The following is a 25982-nucleotide window of genomic DNA, read 5'->3' as shown; positions in this document are numbered from 1 at the left end:
TCCCCATTCATCCCACCTTCCCCATCCTTGGCCCTCGCCCCCACTGTGTCCACGTGTCCCTTCTCTACATCTGCATCTCTATTCCTGCCTTGTAAATAGGTTCATCTGTACCCTTTTTCTAGATTCAATATGTATTCAGCAAGTATTTGGAAATGATTGTACAATGAAGGAATGCCCCCATTTATGCCCCCCATTTGTGTAAATGGCCATGTGGTCCTTCCTTGGCCCTCAGACAGGTTTTGTTTAGTCCATACATGATGTTTGCATGTGTGAGTACTTTAATTGTAATTTAACACCATGAGGGTGAGGGTGGGGACATGTGCTCCCCAGTTTACCATAGTCCCAATCCTCCCTTTTATACACTCAGCTAATAAATTTTATCAGACTTGCCCCTGACAATTTAAGTTTGCAAATTCTGTACAGTATAGATGATGTTATTGACTGTGTTCTGGGGCTCTCCTTCCAGTTGCTTTCTAAATGGTCTCTTCCTTCTTCTTGAGTCTGTTGTCTCCAGAGCCTTCTCAGTAAGACTGGTCCCTGAGGATGGGTGTCATCTTACTGCTGGCCGCCTAGAGCTGCTGGTAGACCCTCCTGAAGAGCAGAGTGGGAAAAACCCAGGGAACACAGGTTGCCTGATGCAAGCGTGGCTTTTGATTTGTGATTCTAATGCCTCAGGATGTTGGAGTGGGGGTTGGTGAGCCAAAGATCTGCACTGGAGGCCTAAGAGGGCTAGTTAGCTTTACTCTTTCTCTGACCTCTGCTTGACCTCGACCCTGGCCAGCATGTCCCAGGCCCTTGGGAAACAAAACAGGGAAGAATGGATGTAGATGGGCTTTTCCCTCCATTTCTGGGGGGGGGGGGGGGGTTCCGCTTCACAGACAGCTAGGGTCTCAGGGCACCATGCTGCTGCTGCTGCTAAGTTGCTTCAGTCGTGTCTGACTCTGTGCGACCCCATAGACGGCAGCCCACCAGGCTCCGCCGTCCCTGGGATTCTCCAGGCAAGAATACTGGAGTGGGTTGCCATTTCCTTCTCCATAAGGCCAGGCAAATTATATATTCTTTTCCCTGGAGGATCCAGTATCCCCAGGTTCCCACTCCCCTTTTCCTTTTGGCTTCTAGTATTGTGCAGAAAACAAGAACAAGTGGTCCTAAATGCTGGTGAGTGATCAAATAATGCTACATTTAGCTACTAAGGAGTTGAGAATTCCTGGAGAGAAGCTCCTGACTTGCTCACAATGTGTTGCATTTAAATTAACCAGAACAGTAGTCTTTTGCTTCAGCTAGAAGAGCTTAGCAATGGTCTGGTCCAGCCCTCTCTCCTGGGTAAACTGAGGCCCAGCCAGGGTCACATCCATCCAGTGTTTGAATACTATCCTACGCCTGGTCTTCCCGAGGCCCATGGTTTTTATGTGTACTCTATACTTCAAGAATCCCATCAGCCTTGCTCTCTGTGGCTGAGACAGTCAATTTCTTGTGCATGAGACAGACTATTTCCTGAAGTGGATTTTAGACTGGTGCTTTTGTGAGGGCAGAGATGGTGTCTGATTCGCATCTGTGTCCCAGCCCTCACTATGGAGTGTGGTGCAAAGCAGATGAACAGAGGACAGCAAGGAACCAGTTTGCTCCTGCAGACAAACCATTTTCCACAGAGAACCTAGGCCACTCCTGCTCCCAACAGATTTCTAAGTTGAGGGAGAAAGAAGAAAGGAACAAGCATTCAGTCCATGATTTCAGTGTGCCAAGCATGGTACCAAATGCTTATCTGTGCATTCTCCACAACTATCAGAGGAGGAGAGTAACAGATAATAGTGCCATATGCAGACTCGAAGGTGGCTCTTGGACTCTCCGTCAGCAAGATCCGAGGTTAGAGCCTGCGCCCCAAAGCATCAGGCTGTCAGGAAGTTGACTGAGTGCTTTACGTTCTACTCCAGGTGGAAGCGTCTTCACCAGAACCCAGGAAGGCAAACAAACAGCAGGGCAACTCCCATTTTAGAGCTCGGCAAACGGAGGCCCAGAAAGGGTTAGTAAAAGGGCGGCACGTGGCTTCTGGGGTTGGAGGACGGGATCCAGGCCAGGAGACAGGCTCCGATTCGGAGATGGCGGATTGGCAGGACCGGAGGTGGGGGAGGCCGGACCTGGCAGCGTTTCCTCTTAGGCTTGGGGGTGGCCCCTTCACCCCACCGCCACCCCCACCCCCACTCCGTTAACCTTCTGGGAACCCCGACTCACACCCTCAGGCGCGGCTGCCAGCATCACTGAAACCCGAAGGCCGCCCCGCGGTGGAGGCGGCGGCGAGGTGGGCTCAGCTGGGCCCACAGGGCTTCTCTCCCAACCCGGAGGGCGGCGCGGGCGGCCGCGGACCTAGGATTCCCCATGCATTATTCACGCTGTTTACTAGCGCGGGGAAAGGCGAGGAGAGACGGGGAGAAACTAGGGAAGAAGCCGGGAGCAGAGGGGAGGGGGCGGGGCCACACTAACCCCGGGGCGCAGGGGAAGGAAACTTCGGTAAGGAAGACGAAGTACCAAGCGGTTAGGAGCCTGGGACGTCAGACGTGGCGCCTGGCACATAGGACGCTGTCAGTAAATACATGTGGAAAACGGATAACGAGCACGGAACGAGTGAGTGAATGGCTCAGCTCCCAACCAGTTGTGTTGCCTTGGGCACAAACCCCACCGACACGCGTGTTCCTCGTCTGTAAAATGGCATCACAGCCCAGCCCAGCAGGGTGTGAAGACACCAGGGGCTAACACACTAAACTGCCCAGCACATAGTAGGAGCTTAAAAGTGAAAGCTACTGTTTGGGGAATAGGGCTTATAAGCGTCATCGGCCCAAGAAAAGTCTGTTCACCCACTCCCAAGGCCGGTGGGCAGTCCTGAACGGTGACCACTCTAAAAAATACAGCTGTCCTTAGGTCGGCTGGTTGGGGAGACGGAGCTGGGGGGGCAAATTGTCCTTTCAAGCGAAGGCAAGAAAGCTAAGTGCGGGGAGGAGACCTCAGGCCTCCTGGCCTGGGCAGGCAGTTACATTCCCCACATCCACCGGCGCGGCCGACTGGGAGGTGGAGGTCGAGGTCACTGGGGGCTCCTCCTGGTTGTTTCTCATCCTCCCCGGAGCCCGTCTGGGCGCTTGGAGGCGCCTCTTCGCTGCGCGGCTGGGCCGGACTCTAGTGTACCGCTCGGGCGTGTGGCCAGGAGCGCCCTGGAAATGGGCAGTTTGGCGGCAGCCGGGCCGACAAAGTGAGTGAGTGTGTCTGTGTGTGTGCGCGCGCCCGTGCGCGCGGTGGGTTGGGGTAGGGTCAGCTTCCTGGCCCACGGCTGCCCTTCTGTCTGGCTTGTGCGAGTTGGGACAGGATGGAAAGGTTGGGACTTTGGGGAGAAGAAGTCCGCAAAGAAGTAAGATTCCGGAAGGTCTGCTGGCTGGAGCCGGGCGGGGCGGGGCGGACGCGGGGAGGCCCGGCCAGGCAGGGGTATAAATGCTGGGGCGGGGGCGGCGGGGGCCCGTGCCGAGAGGCGCGCGGAGAGCTGCCGCCTGGCCTCGCCTCCCGGGCCGCCCCTGCGAGTCTCGGGCGCGTGAGCACGCCTGCGCGCGCCCGGGCCCTTCCTGGCAGGCTGCTTGTAAGATGAGTGAAGAAGCAGGTGGGGGAGAGGGGAGGCAGCGAGCGAGAGGGCGAGGGGAGCGCGGGCGCTGAGCGGCGCTCACTTGGAGCGCGGCGAGCCAGCGAGAAGAGCCTGATCCATGTCCCTCGCTGCCTCCCTGCCCGGCGCGCGAAGATGATGGCCATGAACGCCAAACAACCTTTCGGCATGCACCCGGTGCTTCAAGAACCCAAATTCTCCAGCCTGCACTCCGGCTCCGAGGCCATGCGCCGAGTCTGTCTCCCAGCCCCGCAGGTACGTAGTGGAGCATAATTACCGCTCTAAGGCACATTTTTTGACAGGCACTTGCTTCATGTTTTTTTCATGTCGCCCAGAACAATCGCCGCTGTCTGAACCCCTCTCCTTGTCTCCCCCGCGCTCTCTCCTGGCGCGCTCTCTCTCTCATTCATGTCTCTGATCCACACGTCTGTTCCAGCAGAGCCTCTGTCTCCGTATTAATTTTTATGACCTGGGCTTTGAGGAGAGGCATCTCGGTTGCTTGAAAATGTGTTTTAATCCTGAGTTGACAGTATTCCCCACTGACCGTGCTGTGCGCCTTCTCGCTTGCAGCTGCAGGGTAATATATTTGGAAGCTTTGATGAGAGCCTGCTGGCACGCGCCGAAGCTCTGGCGGCGGTGGATATCGTCTCCCACGGCAAGAACCATCCGTTCAAGCCCGACGCCACCTACCATACCATGAGCAGCGTGCCCTGCACGTCCACTTCGTCCACCGTGCCCATCTCCCACCCAGCCGCGCTCACCTCGCACCCGCACCACGCCGTGCACCAGGGCCTCGAGGGCGACTTACTAGAGCACATCTCGCCCACGCTGAGCGTGAGCGGCTTGGGCGCCCCCGAGCACTCGGTTATGCCGGCCCAGATCCACCCGCACCACCTGGGCGCCATGGGCCACCTGCATCAGGCCATGGGCATGAGCCACCCACATGCCGTGGCGCCTCATAGCGCTATGCCTGCCTGCCTCAGCGACGTGGAGTCGGACCCGCGAGAGCTCGAGGCCTTCGCTGAGCGCTTCAAGCAGCGGCGCATCAAGCTAGGGGTGACCCAGGCGGACGTGGGTGCGGCCCTGGCCAACCTCAAGATCCCCGGCGTCGGCTCGCTCAGCCAGAGCACCATCTGCAGGTTCGAGTCTCTCACTCTCTCGCACAACAACATGATTGCGCTCAAGCCGGTACTCCAGGCCTGGCTGGAGGAAGCCGAGGCCGCCTATCGAGAGAAAAATAGCAAGCCGGAGCTTTTCAATGGCAGTGAGCGGAAGCGCAAACGCACGTCCATCGCGGCGCCGGAGAAGCGCTCGCTGGAGGCCTACTTTGCGATCCAGCCGCGGCCCTCATCCGAAAAGATCGCGGCCATCGCCGAGAAACTGGACCTTAAAAAGAACGTGGTGAGGGTCTGGTTCTGCAACCAGAGACAGAAACAGAAACGAATGAAGTACTCGGCTGTCCACTGACTGCGACGGGGCACGGCGTCCGGGGCCGGGAGAGCTGAGTGTATGTCCCCCTGGAGTTGGGGGGAACGGTTATGGGGGCTCCAAGACGTTTCCTGGCAGGTCAGGCTCTCACCCCCGAAGTCACAGACTTTCCCCTTTATCCTAATTAATTGCCTCCCGGCATTCCCTTTCCCTTCCTTCCTTTCTGTTCCCACCAGAAAACTTTGGGCGCTAAGAAAAAAATTCAGGAAAGCCAGGCCTGGAGGGACTTGTGCTCTCCGTGGTGCTGAAAATCTCCTTCGCGCCCAGGACTGCGCGACCTCAGGGCAGGAGCCCAAAAGTAAGGGATAGTCAATTAGCCCGACTGCAAGACTCTGGCTTGAAGGCATCAGTTTGCTTAGCGTGATTAGACAAGGGGTGAAGGGATGGGAAGGAAGTGATAAGTAATAATACAAAGTCTAAGTGGGGTACAAACATGTACTGGAGATTTATTTAGAGTATATAAAATACACGTATGTTTCCAAAGGATAGCCTTATATTCCCTTCTCCACCTAAATTCTATCCATCTCATCCTTTGGTTTGCTGTACGTTCTCTAAGGTAGCATGAATTAGGTTCAGGGAAAATGTGCAGAGAGTTGCCTGCTCCGAGCTGTTCTCCGCCATAGGGTGGGCTCCGGAAAAAGTGGGCCCTTTTGAGCGACTGAAAATGCTGGAATCCTGTAGCTGGGTTGCAAGCAGCCGCCAGCCCCTGCTGTGGCCCATCTTCCACGATCTGCTGGCCGTTCGAGGGGTAAAGACTGCCTGAAGGAAGGCGGGGGATTGGTAGCTTTCCGGTCGGACTGAGGACTCTCTGACCCTTGCTCACTGTTCCAGCCAGACTCTCAGAGCATCGTAGAGGTGGCTGCCCGAACGAAAAGTAACTGTAACTCTCCGGAGCATATGCAAGTCCTTCTAACAAGGCTCACCTCGTTACGCTTTTATTACTGTTCGCATCATTGTTTACTATTATTTATTTACCGCCACTTTTTTCCATCCCCCAACCTCTTGGTGGAGGTTCACTCATAGTTTTGAGCTGATTGTGGGGCCAAACCACTGGCCTGAGTCCTTTTCACCCCAGTGCCTCTGGCCCCGTCACATTTTATCTTTCGTTGCTTCATGTAATTTGTGTGTTGCTGTGTGACCTTTGGTTTTGTTGTCTGAATAGATGCAAATAAAATATTGTTTCCTTCTCTCTTTACCCCTTGAATTAACTTCTAAAATAAATGCTTTATTTTTCAACCCGAATCGCGGTGCTTTACTTTCTCGGAGGTTAAGGAGTACTAGTCTCGGAAAGCATTTAGAAGTGAGAACCCAGAAGGGCTGAACTATCATTTCTAGCAGGCCAATCTCCTGCAATTATTTCTCCTTGCTCCTTTTCCCTGGGTGCCTTATCTTCTCACCCAGACCCTCCCTAGACCTCAGAGTTTCCAGATCCTTCCTGTACACTTCCCCAAGTGCAAATCTGTCAGCTTCTATTTGTTCAACTTGACTCAGACCAAAAACTTTTAGGCCTGACTAATGATGGGCTGTCGTCTCTGGGTCGCACAGAGTCGGACACAACTGAAGCGACTTAGCAGCAGCAGCAGCAGCAGCAATGGGAGTAGGAGCCCCCAGTACCTCCACTCATTGGCTGAATGATCCTGAATCCAGTTTCTTAAACTTCTCTGAGTCTCCGTTGATTGTCTGCAGCATGAAGATGCTAATACTTATCACAAGGTTATTGTCAGGATTGAGTAAGATTGTTTATTTAAGCCGTCTGGTGGTGCTTGGCTCTTAGTAGGAAACATTATTTTAAAAGATTCAACCGGCTAGATGGGAGGTGAACAGAGAGATGCAAAGAGAGAGGAAGGTGTTCTTTGCTGGGACAGAGTCGTTAGGATTTCTTTGGGATTACTTCAGAAATTCATTTGAAATTATCGTCCAGGAGGTTATTCCAGCGTCTATCTTGGTTTCTGTGTGTGGGGGGGTGGGGGGGTGGGGAGGTGTATGGGGGTGGCGGTGGTAAAAAGATACCTTCTGCAAAGATCCTATCTTAGTGCTTGTTCACAATAGGTGCTTAACAGATGCCGGTTTCCTTCTCACTCTTTCTTCGACACACTCTAAAAGGGGGAGGAAATCTTATTTGTGAGCCGCAGAAACACCTTCATGATTTAAAAATGAATGTTCCAAGCCCAGAAGTCTTCTGTACATTTCCCCACCGTGTCTTCAAAGAACTCTGGGTCATCGCGTCCAGCCTGAAATTCGAAGCAGAGCAGGTCTCCCCTCCGCGCAGCACGCCCCCCCCCCTACTGCAAAAGCAAACCTGGGGATCGCCCCCAATCCCTGGACCTCAGCTCGTCGCCGCCGCCTTGCGCAACAGCCCCAGCAATTCCTCCACCTCCCCTCCATCGGGTGTCCTTTAATAATAAATGCCCTTATGCCATTACATTATATTGTGGGTTTTGAAAATTTAAAATACGGCTGATGCAATATTAATTGCCTATAGTGGTATAAAACACAGGGCCGGAGCCCAGCCGGGCTGCAGAGCAGGCGGCCGTGAAAGTCCCGCGCCGATGCGAAGCGTTCCAGACAGACGCGCCTTTGCGGGCTGCGAGGTTTCCTGCACAGGTAAGAGCCTTCGGCTTTTTTGGACCGGGGAAGAACTCGATATCCGCCTCCATCTCCTTTTTCGAAAAGTTCCCTGCTGTTTTTTATTTGCTTATTTATTTGTTTGTTGTATTAATAACATCAAAAGTTTGGGAGACTTTTTTTGAAGAGGGCGCGATGAGTCGCCTGAATGCAAGGTCTGTGTCACTCTTGGCTCGGCGGGGTGTTGAGTGGGACCCGCGCCTCTGTGCGTCAGCGGCTTCAGACGTCCTGGACGGTATGCGCACCGTACTTTTGACAAGTTTCTACCTGCGGGCGGGAGCTGCGGCCCGGTCCACGCCGCGCCCCACCCTCTCCCACCCCTCGAGTGCGCCCGGCCGGCGCCGCTGCCTCTCTCTTTGGGCTTATTCAGGAAGCATTGGGAGCTGCGGTTTCTCCGGAATTGTTCAGTCGCCTCTGTTATTCGTCCGGTGGAGAAACAGACCTCTTGAGGGGTGGAGTGTGTGTGTGGCCGGGAGCAGGACGCGGTGGGGGTAGGAGGTGGTCCGGGTACCAGCCGGTTTGGGGTTCAAGCAGGCCCGATTTGCATCCTGGTGGATCATTTCCTAACCGTATGACTTTGCGCAAGTCACATCACCTCTCTAAGCCTCTGCTGATGGCTGTAAAACCGCACAAAATTTTTTTTGAAGAGTAGTTGAAAAGCACTGTGGAGCAAATTTGCTTTTCCCAAGTCCCATCAACTTGGAGGCCTTCACTGCCCAAAGGCCCAGCTAGGGGTTTCTTTAGCCTGTGCCAAGAGAAGGGGAGGCCAGTTCTCAGGGCTTTTTGTATGGAAAGCTGCATTTGGCCTCTCCTGGTGGGACTTTGAGAGTCATCTGTGGACCAGAGTAAGGCTTCTAGGCCCCTGCCTGGCTGGAACCAGGGCCTGACCTGCAATGAGCCAGACATACGCAAGTCAGCATGGCTGAAGCCCTGACAGCCAGAATGTGGAGGTAGGAACTCTGGGCTCCTGGGTCCAGGCTGTGTGATCTCTGGTCAGGAACTTCCTCTGGCCTCAGGTAGTGTGAGTTTTGTCTGTTACAAGCTCAATGCCAGCTCAGGATCTGGCCCAGAGTGGCAGACAATTGATATCTGTTGAATAACTGAATGAATGAAGTTTTGTAAATGAAAGGACCTCTCTAGCACAATCCTCTCTGGATTCTGGGGACTATGAGGAGAAACAGAGACCATCAAGAATAGACAAGTCAGGAGTAGGGCCAGGGCCAAGGTGGTGGTCTACATATCAAGCTTCCATTCAAAGACAATGTTTCCTTCCTGTTTAAATTAGAAGAGGCTTTGCCTCCCTCTGTTTTGATCATGAGTAGAGATGGGGTCCTCTGTGACATGGACCCTGGGAACCTTGAAGAGGAATCTCCAGGATGGGGGGCGGTGACCCCTGCCCTGTTGAGTGTGCCTGACCTTCTCTTGGCCCTACTTTGTGCCTGGATTATTTTACTTTCCTGCTAAGATATAAACTGCTCCAGTTCTGGAGTGGACAGACCTAGGGTGGAATATCTCCTCCATCCCTTACTTGGCTAAGTGACTTGACCCCTCTGAGCCTCAGTGCCTTCATCTGTCAAATTGGAAAAAAAAAAAAAAAAAAAAAGACTGTCTTTCAGGATTGCTTTGATGAGTAAATGAAATCACATAAGCCCAGGGCCTGACACATAGTAGGCATTAATGGATACTCTCTTTAAAGTACTACTTTTACTCAGAAAAATGAGAGGCTATGTTGCAGGGGCAAATTGCCAGATTTGGAGTCAGGTGGGATCAACAGTTTCCCTCTGTAAGCCACCATCTGATCGTGTACAAAATGAGAGTAGTGAGAGCTGTGTCTGTCCGAGGCAAGCTAGAAAGCATAAAAAAAACCTCTTTGCACTCTGTGCATCCTAGCTAGGAAGGAAGGAGGAATTCGCTTTTCAGAAGTCCATGGTGCCAATGTATATATAGTTCCCACTAACAGGCTTGACCCTCTGACAGCTCCTTGGACCCAAGCCTTGCTCCTCTGTAGACTCTTGGCAAACATCAACTGTCAGTGACAAAGACTCGGTGCAGTCTTCACCCGAAGGGGTGGGGCTCCAGCGGGCAGAGGAGGAGCCGGGTATGGGGTCCCCGGCTTGTTCTCTCCGCCCTCCAGCCACTGTCGGCCCGGGGTGAGACTGCTTCAGCATGGATGAGGAGCGCAGAGCCCAGAGACTGAGGCCCAGAGAAGGGAGGAGGGCTTTAGCCGACTCTATCTTAAATCGTTCTTTCCTTTATCAGACTACCTTGTAGAATTTCTGTCTTAGTCTTACCACTCCTTGATAGCACCCTGTTTATTTATTCAGCAATAAAACACTTGGGGCGAGCAAGTACCAGTAGACCCAGTTCCCTCCTGCCTCCCTCAATCAAGCGCAGGGCCACACGCAGAGTGAGCGCTCTACAAGTGTTCGTTGGATAAATGAATAATGATGGTATCTTACATGTATTGAGGTCTTCCTATATGTGAGGTTTTGTTCCAAGCACTTCACGTGCGTTAATTTATTAATCCTTCAACAACACCATGAGCAGGTATCCTTTTTAAGCCCATTTTACAGATGAGAACTTGGAAGCATTGAGTGTTTCTGTAACTTTCCCAGGGCGGATCGTGAACTTAGCAGTTTGGTGAAGAGAGCTGGCAAAAACTGGCTTCTTCGCCTCACCCTTGGCGAGGGCCAGGGAAGGGGAGCCTCCAGGAATGGGGGCGGAGCAGTCGTGTCATATTAGGCTGGAGTCGCCGGACGATCTGGGGAGGTGGTGGAAGGCGAGGATGCCCGCTGTCCTCGCCGGGTTGCAGGTCTTCCCATCTCCGTTCCGCGCCTCTCACATCTCTGTTCCTTTTTCTGTTACCGGTCTCTCACACAACCCTCTCTCAGCTTCCCTCTGACCTCTCAGGCGCGAAAGTCTGGCCCCAAAGTGCAGGGGCGAGCGGGCCGCGTCCCCAGGGCGCGCACAGAGCCCTCTCCCCATCTTTCTGCTCTTTTCTGGAGCGGCGGGAGCCCCCGCGTAACCCGCCTGGCGGGCAGACGGAGCCAGTGAAGACCCCAGCGGACAAATTAGCCTCTCCTTCGATCGCTCTTTTCCGATCAGGTCAGGTTTCCCTCCGCCCTGTGACGGCGCTTCCGCACCCGCCCGGCTCGACGGGTTCCCCCGCGGGGTCAAGGTTCGCCCGGCTCCGCCTGGCGCCTCCGGAGGGGCTTCCCCTCCGCTGCGTTCCAGCCCGGGAGCCCGCCCCACCCCCTCGGAGAGAGGGTTACGCGCCGGTCCCTGGCTCCTCCAGGGAGTCCTTCCCACTGTTGCTTCCGGTCCTCAACGCGTGGAGACTTGTCTCTAAAAAACATCAGTTCTCTGCTCCATCAGTCCTCTGCGCCATCCTAGGCCCAATCCGACCCAGTCCGACGCGGGAGGTAAACTGGTAACGAAATAGTACTCCCTCTCTTTTGAGTTTGTTTCAGAATTTCACACACACACAAATCCTACTGCTCATCTTGGGAAAATCAGAATTTCATTGGACTTCTTTATACATAGTTAGGATTTAATATTGATTCTACTTTGAATTACATCGGGAATGGGGACCACCATAATTTCAAGAGCCCTCTGCCCGAATCCCATTCCTGAAGCCACTATCTCTTTCCTATATTCACAACCCCCCTGCCCCCATCAACCCAGCTCCGACCCAACATCCCCGCCCACCTCAGTGGCCCCCAATGCCTGAGGCTTTGCTAAGCAGCTCACCTCTTGGCAGATATAGTTAATGCCCAGCCCTCATAAATCAAGACCATAAAAAGCTTGCTTTCATATGCACTCAATTTCTACCAAACCTAAACTAATTGCATAAATTCCTTTAGGCCACTCAGAGCTGCTCTCTGGGTTGGGATCTGATCAATTAGTCATTAGGCACTCCATTAGCTGGGGTTTAAGCTGCCTCATATAAATGTCTCCTGTCAATTTGCTTGTAATTGAATGAATAAAAAAGGGTACAATTATTAGCACAGAGGATCAGAATGAGGAGAGGTCAATTTTATTCAAATATTCTAAAAATGTCTTAATTTAAGAATAATTAAAAGAATGCAAAAGTAGACACCAGCTACTCCAAGAGTCTGTTCATGTTAAGGAAAGGTCCAGCCTGAGATACAGCAACCTGAGTGGTTATCCCAGCTCCACCACCCTGGGAAACTGGTCTCTCCCACCCCTGTGGCTTTACATATAAGACAAGTTGGTTGGGATGATTTTTGTTTCTTTTTTAATTAGTTTTACATTTTGTCAAAGTAATTTATGCACATTGTTTAAAAAGTTGAATACAGAAGGGCCACATGACCAAGGCTTTCCTTTAGCCACTTTAAGTTGTGTTTTTTTTGGAAGTAAATTATATCAAAATATATGCTGGCACTATTTCTCAATGCAAGGCTTATTTGAATATTAAGATTGTTAAGAAGTTTAAGAAATGTTAAGATTTTAATTAAATAATACATGATTCAAATTGAAAAGAATTAGAAGATTTGCAGTGGAAAATCTTTCTCTCACCTTTGACCCAAGTTACGCAGTTCCCTTTCTTCAAGGCAAATAACATTAATTTCTTGTATATACTCCAGAGATGTTTTATTAGCCACTGTTTCTTGATTTGTCCTTCATAGTCACTGTGCATTAACTTCTTGCTATGATATCAGAGAACTAGAGATACAATAATCCTGAATAATCTCCCCACACCAAGTATGCTAAGAAGTTTTGTATAAAATCAATAATTAAAAATATGAACTGTGTATGCAGCTGAAAATTCTTATTCTTTTTCTTTTTTGTGAGCAAAAACTAATTTGGAGGTGTGGACATCACAAATACATAAGAACTGCCTGCGAGGATGAAGCATGCATATAGGTGGATTTGAGTTCTAGCCTTCCAAATAGAATTTAAAGCAGTCTATCTGGGGATGATGTGGATGACAGCATTTAATAATCTACCTAAGGTTAGGGATTGAGCATCAGACTGCAGAAACTCCAGCTGAGCACCCACATGAGAGGGAGCCTAGTGCCTTGGGATACAAACTTGATCTCTGCCAGAAGTTCTAGGTGGTGATCCTGCTTGGCTGCTGGGAGAGGTACTGGGAACCATTGTTCCAGGGCAGGGTGGGTTTGTATCGAGTCCTGCATATTGTCTCAATGAATTCCTCTTGTAGGAAGAAGCTTGTACTGGAAGAGAGTTAACTGGGAGAATGGGAATCATCTCTGGTCAGCAGGCAGAGCACAGGTCACATGATTCCTGGAGAGTACACAAAAAGGTCTGAATTCCAGGCCTTATTCTGTTCTACATGGTGCTGGTAACTCTATTCATTTCTCAGTTTCCGCAACTCTAACTTGAAGACATTGACCTAGATAATAGTTCAGTTTTAGTGAGGGTTCACGGTCTTCCTTGAGAATCTGAGGAAAATTGTTCTCCTAACCCAGAAAAATGCACATCTGTGCTCTCACAAGTTCTGCTAACTTTACTTAGAGTTCAACCCTGGAATCCCTGGGTTCAACCCAGGAGGCTTTGGGTCCAAGGTTAAGACCTCTTGGACTAGATGATCTAAAGATTTTTCCTTATGTGACTATATATCTGAATTTATAGTCAAATACCCATAAACACTGAAACCAGTTTAGGAAACTGGAAAGAACTTTAGTGAAGGCAAAAATAAAGTGTTAATTAGACCATGAGCCAATTGTCAATAAAGATTCCAAATGGCTTTAGCAAAATTATTTTTCAGATCAATAGTAAGTCTCCCAAGAGGTAATGTGATGGAGTGAAAAAAAGCACTACATTAGGGGTCAAAATCTAGGCCTTTTTTTTTAAACCAACCTTTTAACACTTAGAATTGAGATTTTGAGCTGGGAGTTTCCCTTCTCTGGCCCCCTCTTTCCTTCTCAGTAAAATGAGAGGATTGGACCACATGACTTCTGAAGCTGCCACTGCTCACTTTATGTGAGCTTATGTGTAAAGACACTGGCATGTCTTATATTCGGTATTTGTTTCAGCTTATTTTATCTTTCTATTTTGTTTTCAAAAGGGTAGTTGTAAAAAAGTGGTGCTGGACAAAAGGTTAGTTCCAAGTTTCTGGGTTCCCAAGCACTGAGGCTTCTAAAACCATGTGGCGGAAACACAACTTCTACTTCTTAATGGAAAAATAAAAACAACAACAGTTTGTAAGTTTAAAATTTAAAGGCAGGATGGGAGTAGGAGGCTGGATGAAATTAAAACGTTTTGTTAGACTAATAGTTCTGGAAGGCCTGGGGAGACTCAGCCCAGTGGGGAGCAGAAGGCGGTTGTTGTGGGCTAGGCAGGGCACCGAAGCCTATCACAGCTCTGGCCCGAATCCACAAATAAGAGAATGATGATCAGCTCCTGTTCTCTGCTCTTGGATCTTCACTTTTTTCTGCCTTCTGACTTGAATTAATGTTTGCAGCTGTGAGCTCACTCAGCTTTTGAGGGTCTGCGTTACTGGTCACATGCTCAAGTGAAATGATAGAAATATTATTTCAATTTCAACTCTTCCATTTCCAACTTAACCAGAATTTCTCCAGTTGATTTTATAGTGCTCCCCGCTTCCCAGTGTCACTGGGATTCAATTAGCATATTACATTGTGTAAGTTTAGAGTGTACAGCATAACAATTTGATGTTTGTATATATTGCAAAATGATTACCACACTAAGATTAGTTAACATCTATTACCTTACATAGTTCCAATATTTTTTCCTTGTGGTAAGAACTTTTAGCATCTGCCATCTCAGCAACTTTCAAATCTAGAATAATACACAATAGTGTTTAGTCATCATGCCGTACATTATATCCCAGGACTTATTTATCTTATAACTGCAAGTTTGAATCTTCTGACCACCTTCCCCTAATTCCAAGCTTTTACTTCTTGAGTTTTTCACTGTCAGTTCTTTACTGTAACTTAGGGCATTGTGTAGTATGGCTCTGATCTTCTACTAATTCTAGTAGGTCATTGAGGGGAAGGTTTGTATTTCTTGACTGTCGCAGTAGGGTTTTTTTCCATCACAAAGAAAGAGTGTTAATAATATTTACTCAAATGCTTTATATTGTCACTGTCACCCGTGGAATCCTAGAATGTGAGCCAAGATGAGTTCTTAGAGATTCACTGGCTGAAGAATATGGTGTTGTCATTCTAGGGGCCCAGGAATCTATGTTCTTCACCATCTCTCCATGTGTCTCTGATTATTTGCTCAGATTTAGAAAGATGTTTCTTACAGTATTTTTTTTTTCTACCCAAAATGCCCCCACCCTGGAATTTGAGAATATAGCCTGAAACACAAAATTCAATTCTTATTTCATTAAAGGTGGTATAAATGTTGTGTTCCATTCGCAATACAGCTGTTACTGTTTTGCCCTCCCGACCATTGCTGTGGGAGTTTACTTATCACAGAGTAAACTGTTGCAACACCCAGAACCTTTGGCTACAACCACTCACTCCCTGCAGACTGACAGGCAGCCTAATTTGAAAATAAATCTCATGCAACCTCTTTATTGTAGGGCAAAAATGAGACCTAAAAGAAATTTAGTGTGTAAAATGTATTTAGTATACAACAATACAAAGCAATATCTCTACTGATCACTTTAGAATAATAGGGATTTAGCAAACATTTGACACTGAGTGCATGAATGAGCCATTCTTACTTATTATTCTCCTGACCACATCCCTTCACTTAAAAGGTGACTGAAGGCAAGGATGAAATTCTTTTTTTTTTTTGCTTCACTGCATGGCATGTGGGATCTTAGTTCCCCAATCAGGGATTGAACCCATGTCCCTTGCAGTGGAAGCTCTGAGTCTCAAACACTGTACCACCAGGGAAATCCCAAGGATGAAATTTTAAGGTATGGAATATTCCTACATTCAATGCACTGCCCCTTCTAAAATGGTCTACAAACCCAGTTTAACCCATATTTTATGAATGTCCAAGGTCACACGACTAATAAGTGATAGGACTTAGCATTAGGCCCAGAATTGTCTTCCTCTAGAACTGAACTCTATGCACTATACCATGCTTACTCCTGCAGAAGATGATGGACTTATGTTTTTCAGGTAAAATCTGTAGGACTCCTATGTGAAAGAAGCCTTATTCTTGTTCTGTAGGGCACAAAGGGTACAATTAGTAGAAAGTCACAGAGAGGAAATTTTTCATTTTCATAGGAAAAAGAAAACTCTGGCCGTCACCATGGTCCAAGGAGGGGGCTGTACTATGAGTTCTTGAGTGGAGGATCTGAACAGAGATTTTAGTGAATGACACTGAGAGTAGATTTCAGTTCAGACATGTGGTTGCAAAGAGGTGACATCTTCTGACCCGAGAGCCAGTTCCTCTCTAGATGGTTGTTCATTCCTGGATCCCTCCACTGAAAAATATAAAGGAACTATCTCATTAAAAAAAAAAAATGCACAACTCCCTTAAGGAGCATGGGAAGCAAATATTGTTTAAAAATATTTGTCCTTTGCATTTGCCTTTTGGAAGGCCAAGATAATGTACTTGAAACTAACAAAAATTAAAATGTTGAGCTCTGCTCCTTTATCAACTTACTATGTTAGAAGAATCTAACAACAGATGACTCACTGAGTGTGAGCAGAGGGAGTCACTAGAGACTTCAGGGAAGAATGGGAGCATCCCTGAGGAGCTGTTATTTAAAAATGGATTTCTAGCCTAGGGACTGGATTGGGGGCCCTGCCTGCCTTTTGCCTACAGGCTTTGTGTTCTCTCCCATCTTTTCTTCCTTAAGAAAAAGCTTCTTTTCTTTTGATCCTTCAGTTTTTTCCCTCCCTGTCTTCCTTTCCCTGATCATGGATGGCGTCAAAGTGCTTGTGAGGACTGGCTACTGGTTTTAAGTTTTTCATTTGGATCCTTGAATGCTCCAGAAGCAACAGGCTAAAGAGAACCCTCTGAGCCAGGGTTCAGTTACCAGAAGGCAGTCTAAACATGTGCTATGCATACTTGCAAAGGAAAGAAACCCCAACATAACAAAGGGTGTTTTGGAAGACCTCAGTATTTGGTATTTTAAAAAGTATAGTAGTCATGAAGTTCAAAATGGTACTGAACTTCCTCCCATGTCTTTTATGAGGTAGTGTTTTAAATTTCATATGGAAGGACAGGTAACATAAAATACTCAGTGTTTCAAACCTCTAAAGATCTTCATTTGACCCAACATTTATAATACAATTATAAAAGTGTTTATGAATTCTGTACTATGTCTAGCACAAGTACACTAAAGAATGAAGAAGAATGAGGTCTCTTCTGGCTTCCATGTAGATGTTTGATTTCATCAGGAATAGCTGAGGTCTAATGGAGAATAGACTGGGGTGGCCAAGGAGGGGCGGTTAGGGAAGGGATGGAGTGGGACCCTGGGGTTAGCAAATGTAAGAGTTTATGTATAGGACAGATAAACAACAGGTCCTACTGTGTAGCACAGAGGACTGTATTCAGTATCCTGTGATAAACCATAATGGAAAAGACTATAAAACAGAGAATGCATATATATATTAATATGTATAAGTGAATCACTTTGCCATACAGCCGTAATTAACACAACATTGTAAAATCAACTATACTTCAATAAAAAGGAAATAACTGAGGTCTAGAAATATGTTAGTTGAACAAATATTTGTTATGTTATTACTCTGTGACAGGCCCTACTCAAGACGCTGGGGATTCAGCAAAGAACTCAGGACTCAGGCCCCTCCCGCAAAGAGCTTCCACTCAGACTGGGGACTAGGATATCTCATTTCTGGGACTCAGGACCAATTTCTTTGTGAGCAGTTGGCCAGGTTCATCTGACCTTTACCTGTCTGTAGTGCGGGAGAACTAGTCCTAATGTTTCTGAATATCTCTGTTAGCAGACTATTTAACCTTATTAATACTGCTCTCTACTCCCCCCTACCCTTGCCCTCCTCTGCAGGGAGAAATGGGAGACTGAAGAGAGAGAAAATAACCTCTGAAGCCTGGTGAGTGTGCATCACATTGGTTGGTCGCAAATTGTGGAGCTTGACTATGATATTTTGAAAAAATGGTAAGAGGAAGAAACAGTCAAGTGGAGCGGAAGGTGTGTGTTCCTGGCAGCCACAGGGGATCACGACATTGATGGTGCCCCCCTGTGGGCCCCTGTTGCATGAATCCAGCTTTTAGGTGGCCCTTTTCTTTGTACATGCTGTGCTGAGATGGATGCCTCTTCCCCAGAGTAAACCAACTGCTGACCTGTATGTAATGTAGCTGGACTCCTCAGAGTTTAAACCCAGTTCAAATGGTTTTCTAAATTGGGAACAGTGTGAGAAGAGGTGCTTCTTTTTGAATGAAGGATGAAAGGTTTGATACTAACAGGGAACAGAGGTTGTGTTCTAGCATTGAGATTAGTTAGGAGCTAGGTGATGCTTCCCTGGTGGCTCAGATGTTAAAGAAACTGCCTGCAATGCAGGAGACCCAGGTTCGATACCTGGGTTGAGAAGATTCCTTGGAGAAGGGAATGGCTACCCACTTCAGTATTCTTGCATGGATAAATCTATGGCTAGGTAAGCTTGGCGGGCTACAGTCCACAAAGTCGCAAAGAGTCAGAAATGACTCAGTGACTAACACTTTTACGTTTTTTTTTTTTTTGGTGATGCTTATGTTTTTCCCAAGACTCAAAGCAAGATTTATTTTCTTTTTATTTTTTTTAAGAAATAAAAGTTCCATAGTTCCAAGACTCAAATAGTTTAGCAAGGCTTGGTTTGATAAAGAGCTGTCCCCCAAGTCTCCTCCCCAATGCCCTGATTCCCCAGGGCAATCACTTTCAACCCTTGAAACTGGTTCTTTTGCTATTTACTTCACTATCTTTAAATATCATGTCTATATTGTTCTCTTTTTATTGTTTAGTTCCCTGTAGTGAGATGAAGATTAAGCTGTCTCTCATTCCCTACTCTAATTCCCATTCTGCCACCATTCCAATATAGTTAAATCTCAAATTTGAGTAGATCAAAATTCATTTGTTTTACTCTCAAAATCCTTTGCTGCTGAGCCATGTGAGATACTATAGTTACTTTTCCTTTCCTGCATAATATTTAATTTGGGGGGATGTTAATAACCATTGCATTTTAAAATTTTGTTTTCTGTGTTTATTATTCAGGTGAGTTCAGTTCAGTCGCTCAGTTGTGTCTTTGCAACTCCATGGACTGCAGCACGCCAGGCCTCCCTGTCCATCACCAACTCACAGAGTTTACTCAAACTCATGTCCATTGAGTCGGTGATGCCATCCAACCATCTCATCCTCTGTCATCCCCTTCTCCTCCTGCCTTCAATCTTTCCCAGCATCAGGGTCTTTTCAAACGAGTCAGCTCTTCGAATCAGGTGGCCAAAGTATTGGAGTTTCGGCGTCAGCATCAGTCCTTCCAATAAACATTCAGGACTGATTTCTTTTAGGATGGACTGGTTAGATCTCCTTGCAGTCCGAGGGACTCTCAAGAGTCTTCTCCAACACCACAGTTCAAAAGCACCAAATCTTCGGCACTCAGCTTTCTTTATAGTCTAACTCTCACATCCATACATGACTACTGGAAAAACCATGGCCTTGACTAGACGGATCTTTGTCGGCAAAGTAATGTCTCTGCTTTTGAATATGCTGTCTAGGTTGGTCATAAGTTTCCTTCCAAGGAGTATGTGTCTTTTAATTTCATGGCTACAGTCAAAATCTGCAGTGATTTTGGAGCTCCAAAAAATAAAGTCTGACACTGTTTCCACTGTTTCTCCATCTATTTGCCACGAAGTGATGGGACCAGATGCCATAATCTTCATTTTCTGAATGTTGAGCTTTAAGCCAACTTTTTCACTCTCCTCTTTCACTTTTATCAAGAGGCTCTTTAGTTTCTCTTCACTTTCTTCCACTTTAGAAATAAGGGTGGTGTCATCTGCATATCTGAGGTTATTGATATTTCTCCCAGTAATCTTGATTCCAGCTTGTGCTTCTTCCAGCCCAGCATTTCTCATAATGTACAATAATATAAATTAAATAAGCAGGGTGACAATATACAGTCTTGACATACTCCTTTTCTTATTTGGAGCCAGTCTGTTGTTCCATGTCCAGTTCTAACTGTTGCTTCTTGACCTACCTATAGGTTTCTCAAGAGGCAGGTCAGGTGGTCTGGTATTCCCATCTGTTTCAGAAATGCACCCCAAATGTTCCCCATTTATACAAACCTCTGTTCAAAACTTTCAAACACCTAAAGTGTTTTATTAGTGTATTCTCCTCAAAGAAACCTCTCTTGGAGTCTTCTGACCTGCCTCAGGATGAGCTAGCTGTTCTCCAGGTCTGCTGACAGTCAGGTGTCATCCTGGGATCCCCCTTCACCATGATCTTCAGTTCAGTCACATAGTCGTGTCCGACTCTTTGCTACCCCGTGGACTGCAGCATTCCAGGCCTCCCTTTCCATCATACTCCTGAGCTTGCTCAAACTCATGTCCATCAAGTCAGTGATACCATCAAACTATCTCATCCTCTGTTGTCCCCTTCTCCTCCTGCCTTCAATCTTTCCCAGCATCATGGTCTTTTCTAAGGAGCCAGTTCTTGGCATCAGGTGGCCAATGTATTGGAGCCTCAGCTTTAGCATCAGTCCTTCCAATCAATATTCAGGACTGATTTCCTTTAGGATTGACTAGTTTTATCTTCCTGCAGTCCAAGGGACTCTCAAGAGTCTTCTTCAACACCACAGTTCAAAAGCATCAATTCTTTGTCACTCAGCTTTCTTTGGAGAAGGCAATGGCAGCCCACTCCAGTATGCTTGCCTGGAAAATCCCATGGATGGAGGAGCCTGGTAGGCTGCAGTCCATGAGGTTGCACAGAGTTGGACACGACTGAGCAACTTCACTTTCACTTTTCATTTTCATGCATTGGAGAAGGAAATGGCAACCCACTCCAGTGTTCTTGCCTGGAGAATCCCAGGGACGGGGGAGCCTTGTGGACTGCCGTCTATGGGGTCGCACAGAGTCGGACACGACTGAAGCAACTTAGCAACAGCAGCAGCAGCTTTCTTTATAGTCCAACTCTCACATCCATACATGACTACTGGAAAAACCATAGCTTTGACTAGATGGACCTGTATAGAATCCTCTGTTTCCCAGAAGTCTCTATCTTCTCTTTAGGTTTATGCTCCATTTAGGCGGTACACATGTTCTCTGAGAAAAAGTGCAATGGAGACAGTATTTTTGAAAGCCATCAAAGACTGTCTTTATTCTGTTATTACACTTGAATGGTTATCTGACCAGGGACAGAATTCTAGGTTAGAATTAACTTTCCGTATATGCCAAAGCCTTTGACTGTGTGGATCACAACAAACTGGAAAATTCTGAAAGAGATGGGAATAGCAGACCACCTGACCTGCCTCTTGAGAAACCTGTATGCTGGTCAGGAAGCAACAGTTAGAACTGGACATGAAACAACAGACTGGTTCCAAATAGGAAAAGGAGTATGTCAAGGCTGTATATTGTCACCCTGCTTATTTAACTTTTATGCAGAGTGCATCATGAGAAACGCTGGGCTGGAAAAAGCACAAGTTTCTTCAAGATTGCAGGGAGAAATATCAATAACCTCAGATATGCAGATGATACCACCCTTATGGCAGAAAGTGAAGAGGAACTAAAAAGCCTCTTGATAAAAGTGAAAGACGAGAGTGAAAAAGTTGGCTTAAAGCTCAACATTCAGAAAACGAAGATCATGGCATCTGGTCCCATCACTTCATGGGAAATAGATGGGGAAACAGTGGAAACAGTGTCAGACTTTATTTTTTTGGGCTCCAAAATCACTGCAGATGGTGACTGTAGCCATGAAATTAAAAGACACATACTCCTTGGAAGAAAAGTTATGACCAACCTAGACAACATATTCAAAAGCAGAGACATTACTTTGCCAACAAAGGTCTGTCTAGTCAAGGCTATGGTTTTTCCAGTGTTCATGTATGGATGTGAGAGTTGGACTGTGAAGAAAGCTGAGCACCGAAGAATTGATGGTTTTGAACTGTGGTATTGGAGAAGACTCTTGAGAGTCCCTTGGACTGCAAGGAGATCCAACCAGTCCATTCTGAAGGAGATCAGCCCTGGGTGTTCTTTGGAAGGAATGATGCTCAAGCTGAAACTCCAGTACTTTGGCCACCTCATGCGAAGAGTTGACTCATTGGAAAAGACTCTGATGCTGGGAGGGATTGGGGGCAGGAGGAGAAGGGGATGACAGAGGATGAGATGGCTGGATGGCATCACTGACTCGATGGACATGAGTCTGAGTGAACTCCGGGAGTTGGTGATAGACAGGGAGGCCTGGCGTGCTGCAATTCATGGGGTCGCAAATAGTTGGACAAGACTGAGCGACTGAACTGAACTGAACTGAACCATTTTAGAGAGATTACTCCATTGCCTTCTAGCATTAGGTGTTACAATAGAAAATTCAAGACCATTCACATTCTTGATTTTTGTAAGAAACCTATTTTATCTCTCTGGAAACTTACATAGAGCATATTCATTTTGTTTATTCTGCTGAGCAATTTTAATCTTGATATTCACAATATTTATTCTGGGAGATTCTTTTGCATTATTTCTTTGAAGTTTTCTGGGTTTTTTTCACATTTTTTTTCATATTTCTGAATGCTTATTGTTTTGATATTGAACCATCTGAATTGGTTCCCTGATTTATCATTTCTCTACTGTTTTTCTCTTTGTCTTTTTGTTCTTTTGTGTGATGTTTTCTTAAATTTTTTATTTCAACCCTTCTATTGAGTTTTAAATTTATCCTGTCATTAAAAACAAATCTAATAGGTCTTTTTCTTTTAAGGAAAAAAAATCTTTTTTTTTAAATTTTATGAATGCTATCTTTTTAGTTGGAGCTCTGAGTTCTATTCAGTTATATCTCTAATATTGGTAATAGTTTCTCTTTAATTTCTTCTTCCCTCAAAATCTATTTCCTCCAAAGTGCTTTTGTTTTCAGTAATAACTACCCTGGTTTTTGTACTTTGTATTAGATATTGTTCGTTAATTAGGTAAAAAGTTGATTGCAAGCTCTGCACATTTGAGATGGACTTGTTCATTTTGGTTCTATCTATAGTAACATGGCTGGGCTGTTTCCTTGGGATCCTGGGATTGTCTAATGGCAGATTTTTTTCTTTTATTTTGGAATGGCTGATCTCTCAGTTTCCTATTTGGAGGATACACCTCAGGCAGCTGATGTTCAAGGTGCTCAGTGAGGGAACAGGAATGGGGTTTTTAATATTTAGAATGTAAAATTGTACTTAATTTCTCTGTTTTCAGTATGGTTTCCAACCCTTAAGTATGGCTGGTATCTCAAATACAATGACTTCAAAACAAAACAAAACATTTTTTTCTAGTGAATAAATAACCAGTATTCTTCCAGGTTCAGTGAGACAGTTGCCTACCTGTGCCAAGTGGGTAAGGTGAACTGAGAGTCTAAATGCTTCTGAAATAAACTCTCAACCAAACCATCCACTTGCATCTTCGTCTTAAGTCCAGAGACGTGTGCTACCGGGAACCTTTCGCTGGAGCACAGCGACTTTCCGGTGGCGGAACGAGGGCTGCGGAGTGCGCATGCTCAGCAGTTGAGGCGCTCCGGCTTAGTTGCTCCCCGGGAGTGTCGGCTCTCAGTTCCCCCAATCAGGTGTTGAACCCACGTCCCTTAAACATTGCAAGGCAGATTCTTAACCACTGGACTACCAGGCAAGTCCCTACTCATCATTTTAAGGTTAGATTCTGAGAGAGAATGGAGCTGTGTGCTGTGTGCAGTCTCCTACTTTGACTGGAAGTCTCCAGTACCGGGATTTGGAACTAAGGTCTCCGGGCTCTTCCAAGAATCAGGGATAGGTTTTCCTGAAGAGAATCTTGTACCCCATGAAACTGCACTATATGCAAAATTATGTGTTTTTATGTGTATATTTCCACCCTTGTTGTTGCTGCTGCTGTTGTTTAGTCGCTAAGTCGTGTCTGACTCTTTGCCACCCCACGGACTGTAGCCGGCCAGGCTCCTCAGTCCACGGGGATTCTCCAGGCAAAAATAATGAATTGAGCTGCCATTTCCTACTCCAAGGGATCCTCCCAATCCAGGGATCGAATCTGACTCTCCTGCGTTAGCAGGCAGATTCTTTACCACTGAGCCACCAGGGAAGACCACTGAGTCTATATATAGCTTTTATCAAATTTTCAAGGTGATCTGTGACCTCAAAATCTAAGTATTATTTCTCTAGAAGCCAAGAATATGTTACATTGGGTGAAAATGGCATAGGCTTGGAGATATTCATATTCAGGAGAATATTCAGATCAGATCAGTCACTCAGTTGTGTCCGACTCTTTGCTACCCCATGAATCGCAGCACGCCAGGCCTCCCTGTCCATCACCAACTCCCGGAGTTCACTCAGACTCATGTCCATCGAGTCAGTGAGGCCATCCAGCCATCTCATCCTCTGTCGTCCCTTTCTCCTCCTGCCCCCAACCCCTCCCAGCATCAGAGTCTTTTCCAATGAGTCAACTCTTCGCACGAGGTGGCCAAAGTACTGGAGTTTCAGCTTTAGCATTATTCCTTCCAAAGAAATCCCAGGGCTGATCTCCTTTAGAATGGACTGGTTGGATCTCCTTGCAGTCCAAGGGACTCTCAAGAGTCTTCTCCAACACCACAGTTCAAAACCATCAATTCTTTGGCGCTCAGCTTTCTTCACAGTCCAGCTCTCACATCCATACATGACCACAGGAAAAACCATAGCCTTGACTAGACAGACCTTTGTTGGCAAAGTAATGTCTCTGCTTTACAATATGCTATCTAGGTTGGTCATAAGTTTCCTTCCAAGGAGTATGTGTCTTTTAATTTCATGGCTGCAGTCACCATCTGCAGTGATTTTGGAGCCCAGAAAAATAAAGGCTGACACTGTTTCCACTGTTTCCCCATCTATTTCCCATGAAGTGATGGGACCAGATGCCACGATCTTCGTTTTCTGAATGTTGAGATTTAAGCCAACTTTTTCACTCTCCACTTTCACCTCCATCAAGAGGCTTTTTAGTTCCTTTTCACTTTCTGCCATAAGGGTGGTGTCATCTGCATATCTGAGGTGATTGAGATTTCTCCCGGCAATCTTGATTCCAGCTTGTGTTTCTTCCAGTCCAGCGTTTCTCATGATGTACTCTGCATATAAGTTAAATACACAGGGTGACAATATACAGCCTTGACGTACTCCTTTTCCTATTTGGAACCAGTCTGTTGTTCCATGTCCAGTTCTAACTGTTGCTTCCTGACCTGCATACAAATTTCTCAAGAGGCAGATCAGGTGGTCTGGTATTCCCATCTCTTTCAGAATTTCCCACAGTTTATTGTGATCCACACAGTCAAAGGCTTTGGCATAGTCAATAAAGCAGAAATAGATGTTTTTCTGGTACTCTCTTGCTTTTTCCATGATCCAGCGGATGTTGGCAATTTGATCTCTGGTTCCTTTGCCTTTTCTAAAACCAGCTTGAACATCAGGAAGTTCACGGTTCACATATTGCTGGAGCCTGGCTTGGAGAATTTTAAGCATTACTTTACTAGTGTGTGAGATGAGTGCAATTGTGTGGTAGTTTGAGCATTCTTTGGCATTGCCTTTCTTTGGGATTGGAATGAAAACTGACCTTTTCCAGTCCTGTGGCCACTGCTGAGTTTTCCAAATTTGCTGGCATACTGAGTGCAGCACTTTCACAGCATCATCTTTCAGGATTTGGAATAGCTCAACTGGAATTCTATCACCTCCACTAGCTTTGTTCGTAGTGATACTTTCTAAGGCCCACTTGACTTCACATTCTAGGATGTCTGGCTCTAGGTGAGTGATCACACCATCGTGATTATCTTGGTTGTGAAGATCTTTTTTGTACTGTTCTTCTGTGTATTCTTGCCATCTCTTCTTAATATCTTCTGCTTCTGTTAGGTGCATACCATTTCTGTCCTTTATTGAGCCCATCTTTGCATGAAATGTTCCTTTGGTAGCTCTGATTTTCTTGAAGAGATCTCTAGTCTTTCCCATTCTATGGTTTTCCTCTATTTCTTTGCATTGATCGCTGAAGAAGGCTTTCTTATCTCTTCTTGCTATTCTTTGGAACTCTGCATTCAGATGCTTATATCTTTCCTTTTCTCCTTTGCTTTTCGCTTCTCTTCTTTTCACAGCTATTTGTAAGGCCTCCCCAGACAGCTGTTTTGCTTTTTTGC

The 25982-nt window shown here is 46.6% G+C and overlaps 1 protein-coding gene across 1 annotated transcript; it reads left to right on the top strand.

The window, feature by feature from the left end:
- Nucleotides 1–3511: 3511 nt before the first annotated feature.
- POU4F3 (POU class 4 homeobox 3) lies at nt 3512–6360 on the top strand. The gene is made up of 2 exons (XM_006069381.4): nt 3512–3892; nt 4208–6360. Exons 1-2 carry the CDS (start codon nt 3773–3775, stop codon nt 5102–5104), a joined length of 1017 nt encoding a protein of 338 aa, XP_006069443.3. The 5' UTR covers nt 3512–3772; the 3' UTR covers nt 5105–6360.
- The last annotated feature ends 19622 nt before the right edge of the window (nt 6361–25982 follow it).

Source organism: Bubalus bubalis, chromosome 9 (genome assembly GCF_019923935.1).
Source record: "Bubalus bubalis isolate 160015118507 breed Murrah chromosome 9, NDDB_SH_1, whole genome shotgun sequence".
Classification (NCBI taxonomy): domain Eukaryota; kingdom Metazoa; phylum Chordata; class Mammalia; order Artiodactyla; family Bovidae; genus Bubalus; species Bubalus bubalis.
The sequence above is the reverse complement of the archived record's forward strand: the minus strand, read 5'-3'. Positions and strand labels throughout refer to the sequence as shown.

Coding starts and splice junctions, on each gene's coding strand:
- POU4F3 (XM_006069381.4), top strand. CDS start 3,773: ATGATGGCCATGAACGCCAAACAACCTTTCGGCATGCACCCGGTGCTT. Junction 3,893..4,207: donor TCTGTCTCCCAGCCCCGCAG/GTACGTAGTGGA, acceptor TCTCGCTTGCAG/CTGCAGGGTAATATATTTGG.